General features: G+C 41.0%; 2 protein-coding genes across 2 annotated transcripts in view; both read left to right on the forward strand.

The window, feature by feature from the left end:
- The window catches only part of LOC124113782, a 71,690-nt gene extending 62,994 nt beyond the window's left edge, over positions 1–8,696 (forward strand). The window contains exons 46-54 of the mRNA XM_048381358.1: positions 653–910; positions 1,319–1,502; positions 1,915–2,157; positions 2,779–2,917; positions 4,382–4,566; positions 5,817–5,983; positions 6,310–6,469; positions 7,954–8,084; positions 8,378–8,696. Coding sequence (XP_048237315.1) covers positions 653–910; positions 1,319–1,502; positions 1,915–2,157; positions 2,779–2,917; positions 4,382–4,566; positions 5,817–5,983; positions 6,310–6,469; positions 7,954–8,084; positions 8,378–8,659 — 1,749 coding nt within the window. The 3' untranslated portion in view covers positions 8,660–8,696. The remainder of the gene's footprint in view (positions 1–652; positions 911–1,318; positions 1,503–1,914; positions 2,158–2,778; positions 2,918–4,381; positions 4,567–5,816; positions 5,984–6,309; positions 6,470–7,953; positions 8,085–8,377) is intronic.
- Positions 8,697–9,458: 762 nt separating this feature from the next.
- On the forward strand, positions 9,459–13,995 carry LOC125372202 (lactase-like protein). The gene is made up of 5 exons (XM_048381398.1): positions 9,459–9,941; positions 10,197–10,439; positions 11,539–11,674; positions 11,896–12,080; positions 12,944–13,995. The coding sequence occupies exons 1-5, from the start codon at positions 9,803–9,805 to the stop codon at positions 13,282–13,284; spliced, it is 1,044 nt and encodes a 347-aa protein (XP_048237355.1). The 5' UTR covers positions 9,459–9,802; the 3' UTR covers positions 13,285–13,995.
- Positions 13,996–14,218: the final 223 nt, after the last annotated feature.

A 14,218-nucleotide genomic window follows, 5' to 3' on the forward strand; every position in this document is an offset into this window, starting at 1 on the left:
TATCAGAAAAACTGTATTTACAATCAACATTTTTCTTTTTGGGGCTTTCTAACATTTTCAGACTGGGGTTGCGTTTCTTTTTTGAGAGAGTGTATAATAAGTAAAGCACTGCTGTCACCATGGTACAATGTAAATAATTAAAAATCGTTTTCATTCAAAGACTTGTATTACTAACTCCTGTGTATGTTATAAACATCGTTATTGTTTTCTCTTGATTATGTTAAATACATGGTCATTATTGTATCGTGGTTGGTTGGTAGGTTCGTTGTTTAACGCCGCATTTCAAGTTGGAACCTTCATGTTGTTTGTTTGTTTTTAACGCCGCACTCAGAAGTATTCCAGCTATATGACGGCAGTCCGTAAAGAATCGAGTCTGGACCAGACAATCCAGTGATTGAAATCATGAGCATCGATCAACGCAATTGAGATACGATGACATGCATGAACCAAGTCAGCGAGTCTGGCCACCCGATCTCGTTAGTCGCCATTTACGGCAATCATGGGTTGCTGAAGACCTTCTACCCCGGAATCTTCACATCGTGATTCTTCTGATTCAACTATATTTATCTTTATAATTCCACTGATTTCCTATATAAACAATGTAACCAACGGGTCATGCCATAAGGACCACCACTCATTCTGATTATAACAGGTCAACCATTACCGTTTTTCCATCGCGTGGCCAAGAATATTCCCAGATGGCACCAAAGAATCTGTAAACAAACTTGGTATCCAGTACTACCATCGACTCCTCGACGCTCTCCTTGCTGCGGGTATTGAACCAATGGTCACCTTGTACCACTGGGACCTTCCAAAGGCTCTACAGGATAAAGGAGGGTGGACTAATGCGTCCATTATAGGGCACTTCAGAGACTACGCCGATGTGTGCTTCAGGGAATATAGGAATAAGGTGAGCGAAATGAATGAAGTTAGAAACGCTTTACTTACTGGCATGATTTGTGTGGTTGGTTGGTTGGTTTGCTGTTTTACGCCGCACTAAGCAATATTCCAGCTATATGACAGAGGACTGAAAATAATGGAGTCTGGACCAGACAACCCAGTGAATGATATCATGATTGTCTGGATTGTCTGGTCTAGACTCGATTATTTACAGACCGCAGTCATGTAGCTGGTTTATTGCTGAGTGCGGCGTTAAACAACAAACAAACAAACAAACAAACAAACGAGTATCGATCTTTACTGTGATGGTAGTACATGTATGTCCTAAGTTCATAAGTGAAGCAAATCTTATGTTCAGTATCTTCTTTTATGTTTTCGTAAAATTCAAAGTGTAAAAAGAATGTTTTCTCATGCACAGGTGAAACTCTGGATAACATTCAATGAGCCTTGGGTGTTCTTAGTGAAGGGTCTAGGGACAGGTGACCACGCCCCTGGACACACCAGCCGAGGGGTGGAGCCCTACTTAGGGGGACACAATGTTCTGTTGTCCCATGCCGAGGCCTATCATCTGTACAATGATACTTACAGGGAGACGCAAAACGGTATGCAAAATGATATATATGATAAAATTTAAGTTAAAACTATTTCTTGAGTTGGTTGAGGGAACTGTGATAAAGCTTATTCAGTTACACGATGTCTTTTGTCCCGATTGATAAATCATGCAATAAATATTAATCCTAACAAATAATATATGTTTAATATTGAGGAAAAAAAAGGAAGAAAATACTTCTCTGATGAACATATTGCATATGATGTTTATATCACGATCAAGCTTATTGGTTTTGGGCGCAGTTTACAATCAAAAAGTTTATTTAATGTTAATTTTATTATATAAAGAAGCAAATATTATTATCTGAAACGCGATACATGCATCTTGTTTATGGGCCAAATTTGTTAACTCATGATTTTACAGTTTTCAAGAAATGTTCACAAAATTTAATAATTAACTTCCAGGCCAAATAAGCCTCACCCTGAACATAGCCTGGGCAGAACCCAAGGATCCCATGAACCCCTCCGACATTGAAGCATCAGAATGGGCTGTTCAGATGTTCCTGGGATGGTTCGCTCATCCTGTTTACGTCAATGGGGACTACCCAAAAGTGATGAAAAACAGAATAGCATCCGTTAGTAGAGCACAGGGACTAAATGAATCCAGACTACCAGAATTTACAGAGGAACAGAAGAATCGAATTGCAGGTATGAATATCGAGGCAGAGAATTTAAGGATGTCAATTATTATGTTTTGAGGAACACAACGTTTAGGAGTATATACTTACTCCTTCATCAGGTAAATAAATGCTCTGAGACAGAGAACATACATGTATATAAGTACCCATAAGAACAACAAAAGTAATAAGATACCAAGGGTGGAAACTTAACAAGGGAAACCAACAGAAAATTGGAGCTGATAGGTGATTAGCAATGAACAAACGGAAGCCAACACTTAGCAGTAAATTGGCGTTGATGGTTGATAGCGATAGACAACTGGAAACTAGGACTTAAATTATCACTGATTGGAAATGGGCAATGGGCGAACGGGAGTCCGGGGGTAATTAGCACTGATAGGTAAGAAAATGGATATGGCAATGGACAAATAGAAGCTAGCTAGTTAAAAGCACCGACAATGATCAAAGCAAAACATCCAAAGAAGTGGACAGATAGATTCCTTGGTCACAGTCATGGCTGGCTGGTGTCCTGATGTCACAGCAGGACATGAACGAATATGAACGAAAATTTTCTATCCTCAAGAATGCAGTAAATTCAACCAATGAGATTCCGCTCATTTTGCCTATATTATTCGTTTCCATCTTATTCAAGGAACACATGATTTCTTCGGTATGAACCACTACACCACAATGTATGTGTACAAGCAAGATGAAGAATTGGCTGGACGTGGCAAACCCGATTACTTCAACGATCGTGGCATAAAAGATGAACCTGATCCTAAATGGCTAAAGTGAGTAATACTTGGATACTGGAGTGTGTTTTGATTCCTCTACAGAATAACGGTTAATATACCATACACATGCACACAAGTTAAGCGCCACCCACCATATTTGTGAGCTGTTACTTTTGGCACTTAATGATGACTATTATAACGAGATGTACGATTGTTATACGATTGTATATGTAAACCTCATGTGATGCAAAAGTTGTCCCAAAGCAAGTTTATCTTGTGTTCCAAAAGAATATGAGCAGAAAGGAATTTTACCGAAGACCAGAAATTCAAGGATTAGAAAACATAGAAAAACATTTTTTGTCATGTAACTGTCATGATATCAGCAGACCATATCAGGTGTCACATAGATACCCTAGGGACTGCAGAGTCTATTGCAAGACAGAAACGTCAGTCACGTGTGTATGATCCACGGACATTGACCACAGCTTCAACCCTATGCCCCATACTCATTACAAGTCGTTGAATGCTTCTCTGAGGCAAAGGATCCATTCTTCATGAAGTGCGGCTTCAAGTCCAGCGAGATTTTGAACTGGGGGATCACGATGTCTGATTTTCCGGCCAAGAATGTCCCAGAGATGCTCAATCGGATTAAGATCCGGACTACAGGCCGGCCTAGGAAGAGTGGCAAAAGCTTCTTGACGCAGATAAGCCACAACTGCCCGAGATCTGTGTGGTCTAGCATTGTCGTCCATGTAAACAGGTCTTTTCTGAAGAGGATGGTTGTCAAAATGAGATAGACCCCCCGCCAAATAATCAGATGTTCCTTGGTGCAAAACGAGTGTTACGTTGCCTCCGACACGTATTCGACCATCAACAGTTCGTAGCAGCATTCGACACTCGTCAGACCAATGGATCCTTCTCCAGTTGTCCAAGTTCCATCGACTACGGGCACGACACCGTATCAGACGATTCCGCATGTGCCTCTCAGTCAGTTGAGGACGTTTTACTGGTCTTCTGGCGTTATAACCAGCCGCTCTGAGGCGACGCCTTACGGTCATCGTCGAGAGTCTCTGATGGGTAATCCACTGCAGTCTTAAATCTGTTGAAGTGGCAAATGGATTACGTCTGACTATCCTGAAAAGACGTCTATCCTCTCTGACCTATGCCTGTCATTGACATCATTGGTTTGACAATCAAACGGGTGATAACACTGTGATGACGACCCATTTACTGGAAAGGGAATCTCACACAGGAGCAAAATGCAACCACGTGTCTGAAACTCTGAATTTCACTATTTATAGGGTAGGGGAACTGAAGCAACACGTAAAGCCCGCTTTCCTTGTGGTATCTGGACAAATTTTGGTTCATGAAACTATGGAAGCCTAATTCAGTCATACATCATCATATTTCGTATTTCTGATTCCCACACGTGAAATCAAGAGACTATATGAATAAGGTTGCCCTTTACTTTTGTGCATGTTTATTTTCGGGTTTCTCAATTTATCCAATGCATGTTTGAAGGTCCGGGTCCTCGTGGCTATATGTGGTTCCCTGGGGGGTCAGGAAGATTCTCAACTGGGTCAGAAACAACTACGGCGAGGTCCCGATCTACATCACGGAGAATGGTCTGTCTGACAACAACGGTACTCTCAATGACCAGCACAGGATTCTCTTCTACAGGTACTACATCAACGAAGTACTTAAAGGTAAGTTTTCACTCGAGAAAGATATGAATGTGATATATAAGAAGTTTTTACATTCGGACTGAGGTGAATTAACGTGACTGTTTTGATATTCAAATGGCCACGAAGAAAATCATATAATTTATGAATAGTATTCAGTCATGCCAGAATCCAATGATGGTGGGTTCGAATCCAAGATTTGCAATGATAATGAGAATTTTACTATACCCGTTGGTGGTAAAAAGTGGTAAACGTATGTGACCTGCGTCACTTCCACATTCAGCTGACACTTGATGTGACTGAACTAGCGTTAAATGCGTTATAAAATACATATCACTCACTCGCCCATATATTTTGTATGGTAATGCTTCAGTAGTGCTGCGTCAATGTAGACTTGTACTGAAGTATGCTGTTAGGCTATTCTGTGCTACGTAACCTGAGTGTACCATAATATGTTGCGGCATGCTGCACTGTAATTACAGATTGAGGACCAGCTCCGTGGTCTAGTGGTAGAGCGTCCGTCCGGGGATCGGAAGGTCCGAGCTTCGATTCCCGTCCGCGTCATACCAAAAGACGTTAAAAGATGGTACTTGTTGTTACCCTGCCCGGCATTAAGGGGCTCAAACAAGGACTAGTCGTCTGTCTGTATACTGTGTCTGAGTGGGGTATTCATGTTAAACTGTATCTCAGTGGGCTAGCACTATAAATCGGCATCAGTCCGGACAAGTACAAGCAGCCACACACAAACAGGTGCATGCATATCGGTTTGTATATATAGGTCCGGGCTTCGATTCCCGTCCGCGTCAAACCAAAAGACGTTAAAAGATGCTACGTGTTGTTACCCTGTCTGGCGCTCGGCGTTAAGGGGCTAAGACAAGGACTGGTCGGCTCGGAGTCAGTTTACTATGACTGAGTGGGATATTCATGTGGTCTCAGTATCTCAGTTGGCTGGCACTATATATCGGCATCAATCCGGACTAGTACATGTAGCCACACACACACGTGCATGCACTTCGCTATATAAGTGCAATAATCTTGGACGCGACGTTAAACCCCAATTCACCTCACCTCTACAGATTGAGTGTTCAATGTTGTGCCATATTATGTTGTTCTGTACTGGTATAACGAGTGTTGTGCTGGGCTCCTATGGGGTCTTTTGCGTTGATTCAGTTACCTGCTGATAGACATTATGCGATCACTGTGTGTTCTATGAGCTGTATTGCAATATCAATATATATTTGAGTACTTAGCTGTCAAGCACAATCTGTCCACAGCCATTGACTATGACAAGGTGAACGTTAAGGGCTACACAGCATGGGCACTACTGGACAACTTCGAGTGGGATCGTGGCTACTCGGAAAGATTCGGAACTCATCGTGTTGACTTCAATAGTCCAGATAGGACAAGAACTCCGAAGGCATCCGCAGCCTTCCTACGACACGTACGTACATACGTATTCGAATATGCGTGAAAGTATTATATACAACATATTACGATATTTTAAAAATAACCAAAACTAGTTAGAATTCGATTTTGTATTTAACTTTACACACATACGTACATGTATGCGAATACGCCTGAAAGTATCATATACAACATATTACGATATTTTAAAAATAACCAAAACTAGTTAGAATTCGATTTTGTATTTAATTGTATTTTATAAACAAAGATTATTGTTCCTCATCTAGATTAGTTTCATGTACACACAGAGACAAGATGATTTATAGATATGTCTCATGAAGATTTGACGTACACCTGTTAAAGGTCTTCCAAGACAACGGCTTCAAACCCGGTGCTTTGACAGATCCAAATGCGAAACAACTCCCTTATGAGAACGAAGTTTTGTTAGGAGATTTCCCAGCAGACTTTGCGTGGGGAGCAGCTACTTCCGCCTACCAGACAGAAGGAGCCACTGATACGGAGGGTATGTTCTGATATGAGTAAGCGAGTCGAATTAACTCCGCGTCGGGCAATATATCGTTTATATCATGGTGGTTCAGCTTAATGACGAAGGTAGGACCGACGTGATGCAGGTTTCAAACGTTTAACACTTTTGTGAAACCATGGAACAATAATATTAAAAATGTGATTTGAACATAACATCATCGGATTCTGCCGTTCAAACGGTCGCAACACTGCGCAGCGATTTGAGAGGCCTTGACGACCGGGCCATCCTTAAAGGATAGTGAGTGAGTATGGTTTTTACGCCGCTTTTAGCAATAGTCCAGCAATATCACGGCGAGGGACACCAGAAATGGGCTTCACATGTTGTACCAATGTCGGGATTCGAACAAGGGTCTTCGTCCTGGCGAGCTAACACTTTAACCACTAGGCTACCCGATCCATCCTTACAGGAAGGGAACTATTGCTAAATCCATCGTCTGTCCGGAACACAGTATTCCCTCCCTCTCATTGAAGACCTGTCGATATCAATTCTTCAGATGCAAATAGAAATACCCATGCAAAGCTAAACAACCATGCGAATAAGGCTGTTGTCATGGAAATTTTATAGGATGATGTTTTATGGTCCAAAGACACATTTTGCAATTTGACAATAAATATAATTTGCCGGTCGATGAGTGGCCTGATGGTTTAAACGTTCATTCGTTACTCCGAAGGTTTTGGTTCGATACCCCTATGGGTACAACGTGTGAAGCCCAGTCCCCGACTGATATTGCTGGAATATTGCAAAAAGCGGCTTAAATTGTACTCACCAACTCACTATCACTGTTGCCGGGAACCGTATTGTTAGATCCTAATGTGTATTTCAGGGCAGAATAGGCACTATGCTTGTAGTGAGATATAACATTAAGGAAATTATGCTGTTTATTGACACATCCATCGATCGACGATAGGGTAATATGGAAAGCCAACTTGGACATGTTGTGTGTATTTTTACCATAATGGTTTTGTGATTCATGCAGTAAACACAAGATCGATTCTTTGTTATGCTCTGTGAAGCAGTTTAAAACACAAGATCGATTGAATGCCGAGTTCTGTAAAACATGCAGTAAACATGGGTTTGATGTTCTGTGATTCGTACAGTAAATATGGAGCAAGATCTAGTGGTAATGAAATTATTGTTATGGATCATACGACCATTGCTTCAAGATTGTTTGATCAACATTCAATCGGGAATCAAGGTTACAACGTGTGCCATATGTTCCCGAATTTGTTCAGGTAAACACTTGTCTTGACTTTGCATGTGTTTGTGACGGGTGGCAGCAGTGGCACTGGCTACGCTCACATTTTTGCGGAAATCTGGTATCATCAGTATTTCATAATGATTCACAGACATATACTTATGACATAGTCGGAATCGTAAAATGGAATTTGCTTTCAGTCGAGATTTCTTCTGATTATGGCAATGGTTTTGTCGCTTTTTATTTACCACCATAACATACCTAGGACGAGGACTGAGCAGCTGGGACGTGTTCTCGAGAACTTCAGGGAGGAACCCACTGAACCAGACAGGAGATAAAGCGGCCATGTCATTCACACATTATATCGAGGATGTTGGTGCTCTCAAAGCAATGGGGGTGAGGACACAAACAATATTCCATCCTTCAAGGATAATACTAGAGGCATCAATCTATCAGTTACTTTAAGATTTTGATGATTTGCACACCAATATATATCACATACTAATTTGAATATTTGTAAACATTGGTGAAAAGTGCCGTGAAGCAAATAAGGACACTGAATATTCTTTCAGAAAAGGACGATCGCGGATGGATGTTGTGAAAAGTTTAATAATTATGTAAACCGCACACGGGACTTGTACCCATGACATAAATAACTATCTACCAATCTAATATATCTTTTTTTATAGGCCAAGGCATATCATTTTTCCCTGTCGTGGTCAAGGATCTTACCAAAGGGAACGTCTGAAGAAGTCAACCAAGGTGGCATCAATTATTACAACGAGCTGCTCTTGGCTCTGGCTGATGCTGAGATTGAGCCAATCGTGTCCCTTCACCAGTGGGACTCCCCGGCTGCTATTACAAACGGCTGGCTGGATAACGACATCGTGGAAGCCTTCGGGAACTTCTCCAGGATATGCTTTCAGAAATTTGGAGATAAGGTAATGTCGATTCTGTTCAACAGGTTTTAGTAAGATTTGTGTAAGATTTTCCGTATCGGAATTTAACTAATGCCATCTTTTGGAACTACATTTGCTCAATAGGGCAAAATGGGAATATTTCGTGATATGTAATACGTTCTCCGTTTGCTAAATACACAATGTTTTATATTTAAAACGCACGACTCGCAACTCAGAATAAACAGAATGTTCACACAAAGCAGATATTGCCTAATTTCCACGTATTTCGTAGGTTATTCTTGAAGCATATAAGAAATACTTGATGGGCCTTGATCATTACTTCCAGCCCAGGCAACAGCAAGGATTTCAACGTTAATCATTTTCCGTCAAAAACTCCAGGAGCCGGAGTTATTTAAATTTGGACTCATATTGAACTCGTATTTAGTATCTGCATAATTATGATCTCAACGACTTATGTCAGCCCAAGGTGAGACACTGCCTTGCGTAACGCCCGTTATTTTTATTAAAGGAAAGATGTTTGACAAGACCTTGATGTGGAAGAGAGAAGTAGCATATCATACATATCGTATGTCATTAAGGCGCCTCTATTCGTTGTGCAGAGTTGCGTCCATTGGGCACGCCAGAAATCTATGATCGTGATTAATACTCCCGGTTTGCCACGATTTTATTTCTAGGTTTATCAGTGAGTGAGTATGGTTTTACGCCGCTTTTAGCAATATTCCAGCAAAATCACGGCGGGGGACACCAGAAATGGGCTTCACACATTGTACCCATGTCGGGAATCGAACCCGGGTCTCCGACGTGACGAGCGAACGCTTTAACCACTAGGCTACCCGACCGCCCCTCTAGGTTTATCAGCTCCATACCTCTGCATGTGAGTAAATGTCTTACACCTGCATCACTTTCCTACATTAAGCTGACACGTGATATAACTGAAATACTGTTCAAAGCGGCGTCAAACCCGACTCACTCAACCACTCTTACTGTTGTTCAGGATTACCAAAACATATCATTCAGCCATGGTAGCCATATTAGAATACTATTAAATATGTTTTGGGACATACGATGAAACTGAAAATTTTAAGATAGTTTAAAGAGTGCAGATATTAAGGATCAGGTGGAATTGGCGTTGATGCTAAAATCAGGAATTTCTTTCAGGTTAAGACGTGGATAACGCTAAATGAACCCAATACAATGGCAATGTATGGATACGAGTTGGGTCATCATGCCCCTGGGATTACAGGTCAAGGCTACAAAGCCGCACACAACATGATCAAGGCACACGCTGCAGCATACAACATCTACCAGAAGGAATTTCAGGACAGTCAAAATGGTAAGTCTATGCATTATGTAATTACCCCTTTTCGCATTTTGATACCCCATAATATTAAAAAGCCCGGACAATTCACAGTCTGAGTGAAATCTTGTTAACTTGGGTTCTTGGGATCTTCGACAATATATCGAGGTAGGTTCCGTAAATATGGATTCTGCCGCGACCATGGATATTTTTTCGTCTTAAGTATTAAATCGAGTTGATGGATTTCGAGTTAACGAGGTCTTTTTTTATCTAAATGCTGCTTATTTCCAGGACAAGTGGGGCTAGCAGTAGAAACCTCATGGGCTCTGCCAAGGTCACAAAGCCTCCCTGGTGACTGGGCCGCTCAAGACCGGAAGTTTGCCTTCGACTTTGATTGGTTCGTTGACCCAGTGCTGCTGGACGGAGAGTACCCGGATGTCATGAGGAGAGAAGTGTCTCTCAGAAGCAGAGAACAGAATCTTTTCCAGTCCCGGCTTCCGGTGTTTACAGACGTAGAGAGGAACATGATCAGAGGTGAGGAGACACACATTACAACATACAGTGAGTGAATGTGTTTAGTTTAATAGCGCTTTTAACAGTATTCCAGTTATATCACGGCGTGTCGGCTTATTGTGGGAGGAAAGCCCGAAGTGATGCAGGTCTCAGACGTTTACCACTTGGTGAAACCCACGAGCATGGTGCTGACAAACCTAGAAACATAATCGGGGCGAACCGGGATTCGAACCCACAATCATAGGTTTCTGGTGTGCCCAAGGGACGCAACTCTGCACAGCGAATCGCGGCGCCTTAGACGACTAGGCCACCCGTGCCCTGGTCCTGTCTATTTGCAGGCAGCCGTTCCATTGCAGGTACTACTGTGCAGCGTCAGGCAACAAAGAAACACGTACTTTTTCAGAAAATGGCGGAGGCTACCGGTAGGGCATGACATTGCGTACGCTTTTCGGTAACACAATGTGTGCCCAAGGGACGCAACTCTGCACAGCAAATCGCGGCGCCTTAGACAACAGGGCCACCCGTGCCCCCTTACAATATACATACATGTAAAATAAACTGCATGGGTAGTAAACACGTGGCATTGCCTGGGCAACCTGGTGTCTCTTACAGGGATTCAACGGAATCATGACCAACGATCAGATGGGCTGGGACACACACATCTGTGAATTTAGATAAAGACTAGGGAAAGTCATTGTGTGTGTTGTTGCTTAACACCGCATTCAACTCTATGCCAGCTAAATGACGGCGGTCTGGCCCAGACCAACCATAGGTTGATATCATGAACATCGATCTGCAATAACAAAGTCAACGCACCTGGCCACCCTATCCATTTCCCTACGTGTAGGTTGTTGAGGACCTATAGTCTCACTCGAAATCCCCACTGAGAACGGCAAAGGTTGCATGAATACTGCACATGTACTGGTTTAAAGTCCAAATTTAAATTTACTAACTTTCTTTTATATAATCAAGGTATGTAATTATTCCAGAACGTTATTTAAACAAACAATAATGATGCATTCGTGATAAGATTAGTTCATATTAGTTCAATTTCCGAGTGAAGGCTTGATCATTTCAAATATAGCATATATAACACTTACGACAATGTGTGTAACATCAGGTTCGGCCGACTTCCTCGGCATCAGCTACTACACCACCAACCTAGTGGAGGAGCGTCGTCACAACGACGACACCGCCCAACCCTCCATCATTGACGACAGGGCTATCACGGAGTCGGTGAACGCATCAATGACAAGGTAAAGCCCAATTTTGTTAGTGTTTAAGCAAACGTTTTCTTTTTTAAATAGTTAAACAATCCTATTATATTGGTTTCAATGTGTAAACAACATAATGGTTGAATAGTTTTGAAAAAAAATGCAAATTAAATTTTGTGACTTTGCAATTTGGTTTGCTTAGTCTAAATAAACATGTCACATCACTGAAATAAAATATGTACAAATATATATTCACATTTCAGTACTAACTCTCCTTGGCTTCACGTGTACCCCAAGGGAATCAGGATGGTACTGAGAAGGGTCAAACAGCGGTATGGTAACATCCCCGTCTATGTTACCGGTAACGGCGTATCAGACAAGCCAGGCACAACTGATGACACGGATAGAGAGGAGTACATGAAGTCCCACACCAATGAAGTGCTGAAAGGTAATTGTGTTTAATGTTACGACATATGTTTTTTCAATGGTGTCACCACAGACTAATGTGAGAAGAGATATATAAATAGTATCATATGAGCTGAATTTGAAATGGAAAGTTTACTTCACAGAGCTTCTTACATCTGCGGAACAAACAAAGGCCTTATAATTTGCACCTCTTTCTTGAATTCCCTATTGAGTAAAGTATTACATAATTAATAGTTACATCGAGGTAATGCACTAGTCCTCCTTGATCGATGCTCAGGCTCCACATTAATTCAGCACTTGCGTTCTCAATGTCATTGCTGCTTGTGGGCATTATTAAACTTAACATACATCACTGCTTTTACTTCAACAGTTTCACAATGCTACACATATTTTTAATGAACAGCGTCTGTTTCTGAAAAAGAATGAAAACCAATTTTTTTTTTATCCAAATACACAAGCAACTCCTTAATGATTACGTTCTCTAATCGAAAAGGACGTCAGGTAATGTCTCCAGAATCTATAAGAAATAGAGTCAAAATGTTATTTAGCTCACAATATTCTTCTAAATTCTCATGTTTAATCAGAAAATTATTGGAAATGACATATAAATAACAGACTCAACAGACCACCTCATTGTTAATAAACATACACCTTAACACATGAATAAACTTTCATGTTTGTCATGGCACTATTTATTGGCAGATTCATTAATTCAAAGGTTGAAACTGTGATATCCTAGGGACTGCGGACGACACGACATGACATGACATGATTTTCAGTCAGGTGAGCTAAAATGTATGCTCAACTAATGATATAATGATCGGTCCCTAAGATGGTTACCAGTTCATTATTCTCTATGGTCGTTTTTATAACTACGAATTTCAGCTCTACAACTCGACGGCGTAGACGTCCGTGGCTACATGGCCTACTCCCTCATCGACATTTTCGAGTGGAATGACGGCTACAGCGTTGCGTTTGGCCTCTACTACGTCAATTTCACCGATCCTAACCGTGCACGGCAAGCCAAAACATCGTCAGTGTATTACCGTAGCCTCATCAGAGACAACGGATTCTTCAAACCCACGACGCCAGTGATCACAACCACCTCAAAGCCAAAGGTCATCATCCGTCACGAATGTCCACCATCATCAACAGTCGTTGTGATGACCTCGCCTATATGCCTATTGACTAGTGTTATTGTTATGTTGTTCATGTATCATAAATAACATTGAGCGTTATAAAGGAAATGTACATTGATAGTTATCTTGGCCAGTTTATGCAGTGTCAAGTTACGCGTGTCAGGTCTAAAACCACATATTGTCGTTTATTTGAATTACTGCTAGAAGAATCTGTTTTAAAATAACCTATTTGTTGATTAATATAATTTTTTATGAAGACCTAGTCATATTTAAGAGATATTAGATTGGTTCGATGCACAAACGAACCTATGGTATGTTGTGTGAACCGATGCACATGAAACATCACATGTGACGTCATAGATCCATGACTCGAGATGCACCATTTGTCTCGTGCAGGATAAGTGTGTAAAGTTTTGAAATCACGTGCAGGATATGGTGATCAGAATAAAGACACTGTGTGGTAACACTGACTGATAGTTAGTTTTGTCATTAATTGGTACACATTGGAAACATCTCTTCTTAACGTACATACATGTACTTCTCTATACATGTATGATTCTATAGTTCGCGTTTCTTTTGGCGGTGAGTATATAGATACATATGGGCAGGTTTCAATGAAACAGTAATACCTCTTCACGTCTTCTGTTCTGTATGTCAGGATGATAACCATTTATTCATAATTTGTGTTTTTTAATAAAATCAGTATGAATATATTCTGTTCAGTACACAAAGATAAGATATAAACGATACGATGACAAATGACAGTTACAGTCAATATGTGCTGTTTTATGTGTTTGATTGTAGCTACTGATACATTAATGTGCTGAAAATGATACACGACAGGCAGTTTTAAGTTAAAGAATTGAAGGATAAAGGTTTAGTTCCCACCCTATTCCGAGCCATAACTTGAAGACCGTTCAATTGTTTTCAACAAAACTTGGCGTATGCATTTCTCATCAGCTTAACTGGTGTCTTTTGGTTTTTTGAAATGTTCAAAATTGTATTTTTTCTGTATTCATGG

This window comes from Haliotis rufescens, unplaced genomic scaffold (assembly GCF_023055435.1).
Source record: "Haliotis rufescens isolate VD_foot unplaced genomic scaffold, xgHalRufe1.0.p SCAF_38, whole genome shotgun sequence".
Classification (NCBI taxonomy): domain Eukaryota; kingdom Metazoa; phylum Mollusca; class Gastropoda; order Lepetellida; family Haliotidae; genus Haliotis; species Haliotis rufescens.

What these genes read in the sequence shown, in the direction of transcription:
- LOC125372202 (XM_048381398.1), top strand. Translation starts at nt 9,803, where the DNA reads ATGGCAATGTATGGATACGAGTTGGGTCATCATGCCCCTGGGATTACA. An exon ending in ATTTCAGGACAGTCAAAATG is followed by an intron (nt 9,942 to 10,196) that starts GTAAGTCTATGC and finishes GCTTATTTCCAG; the next exon opens with GACAAGTGGGGCTAGCAGTA. An exon ending in GTGAACGCATCAATGACAAG is followed by an intron (nt 11,675 to 11,895) that starts GTAAAGCCCAAT and finishes TTCACATTTCAG; the next exon opens with TACTAACTCTCCTTGGCTTC.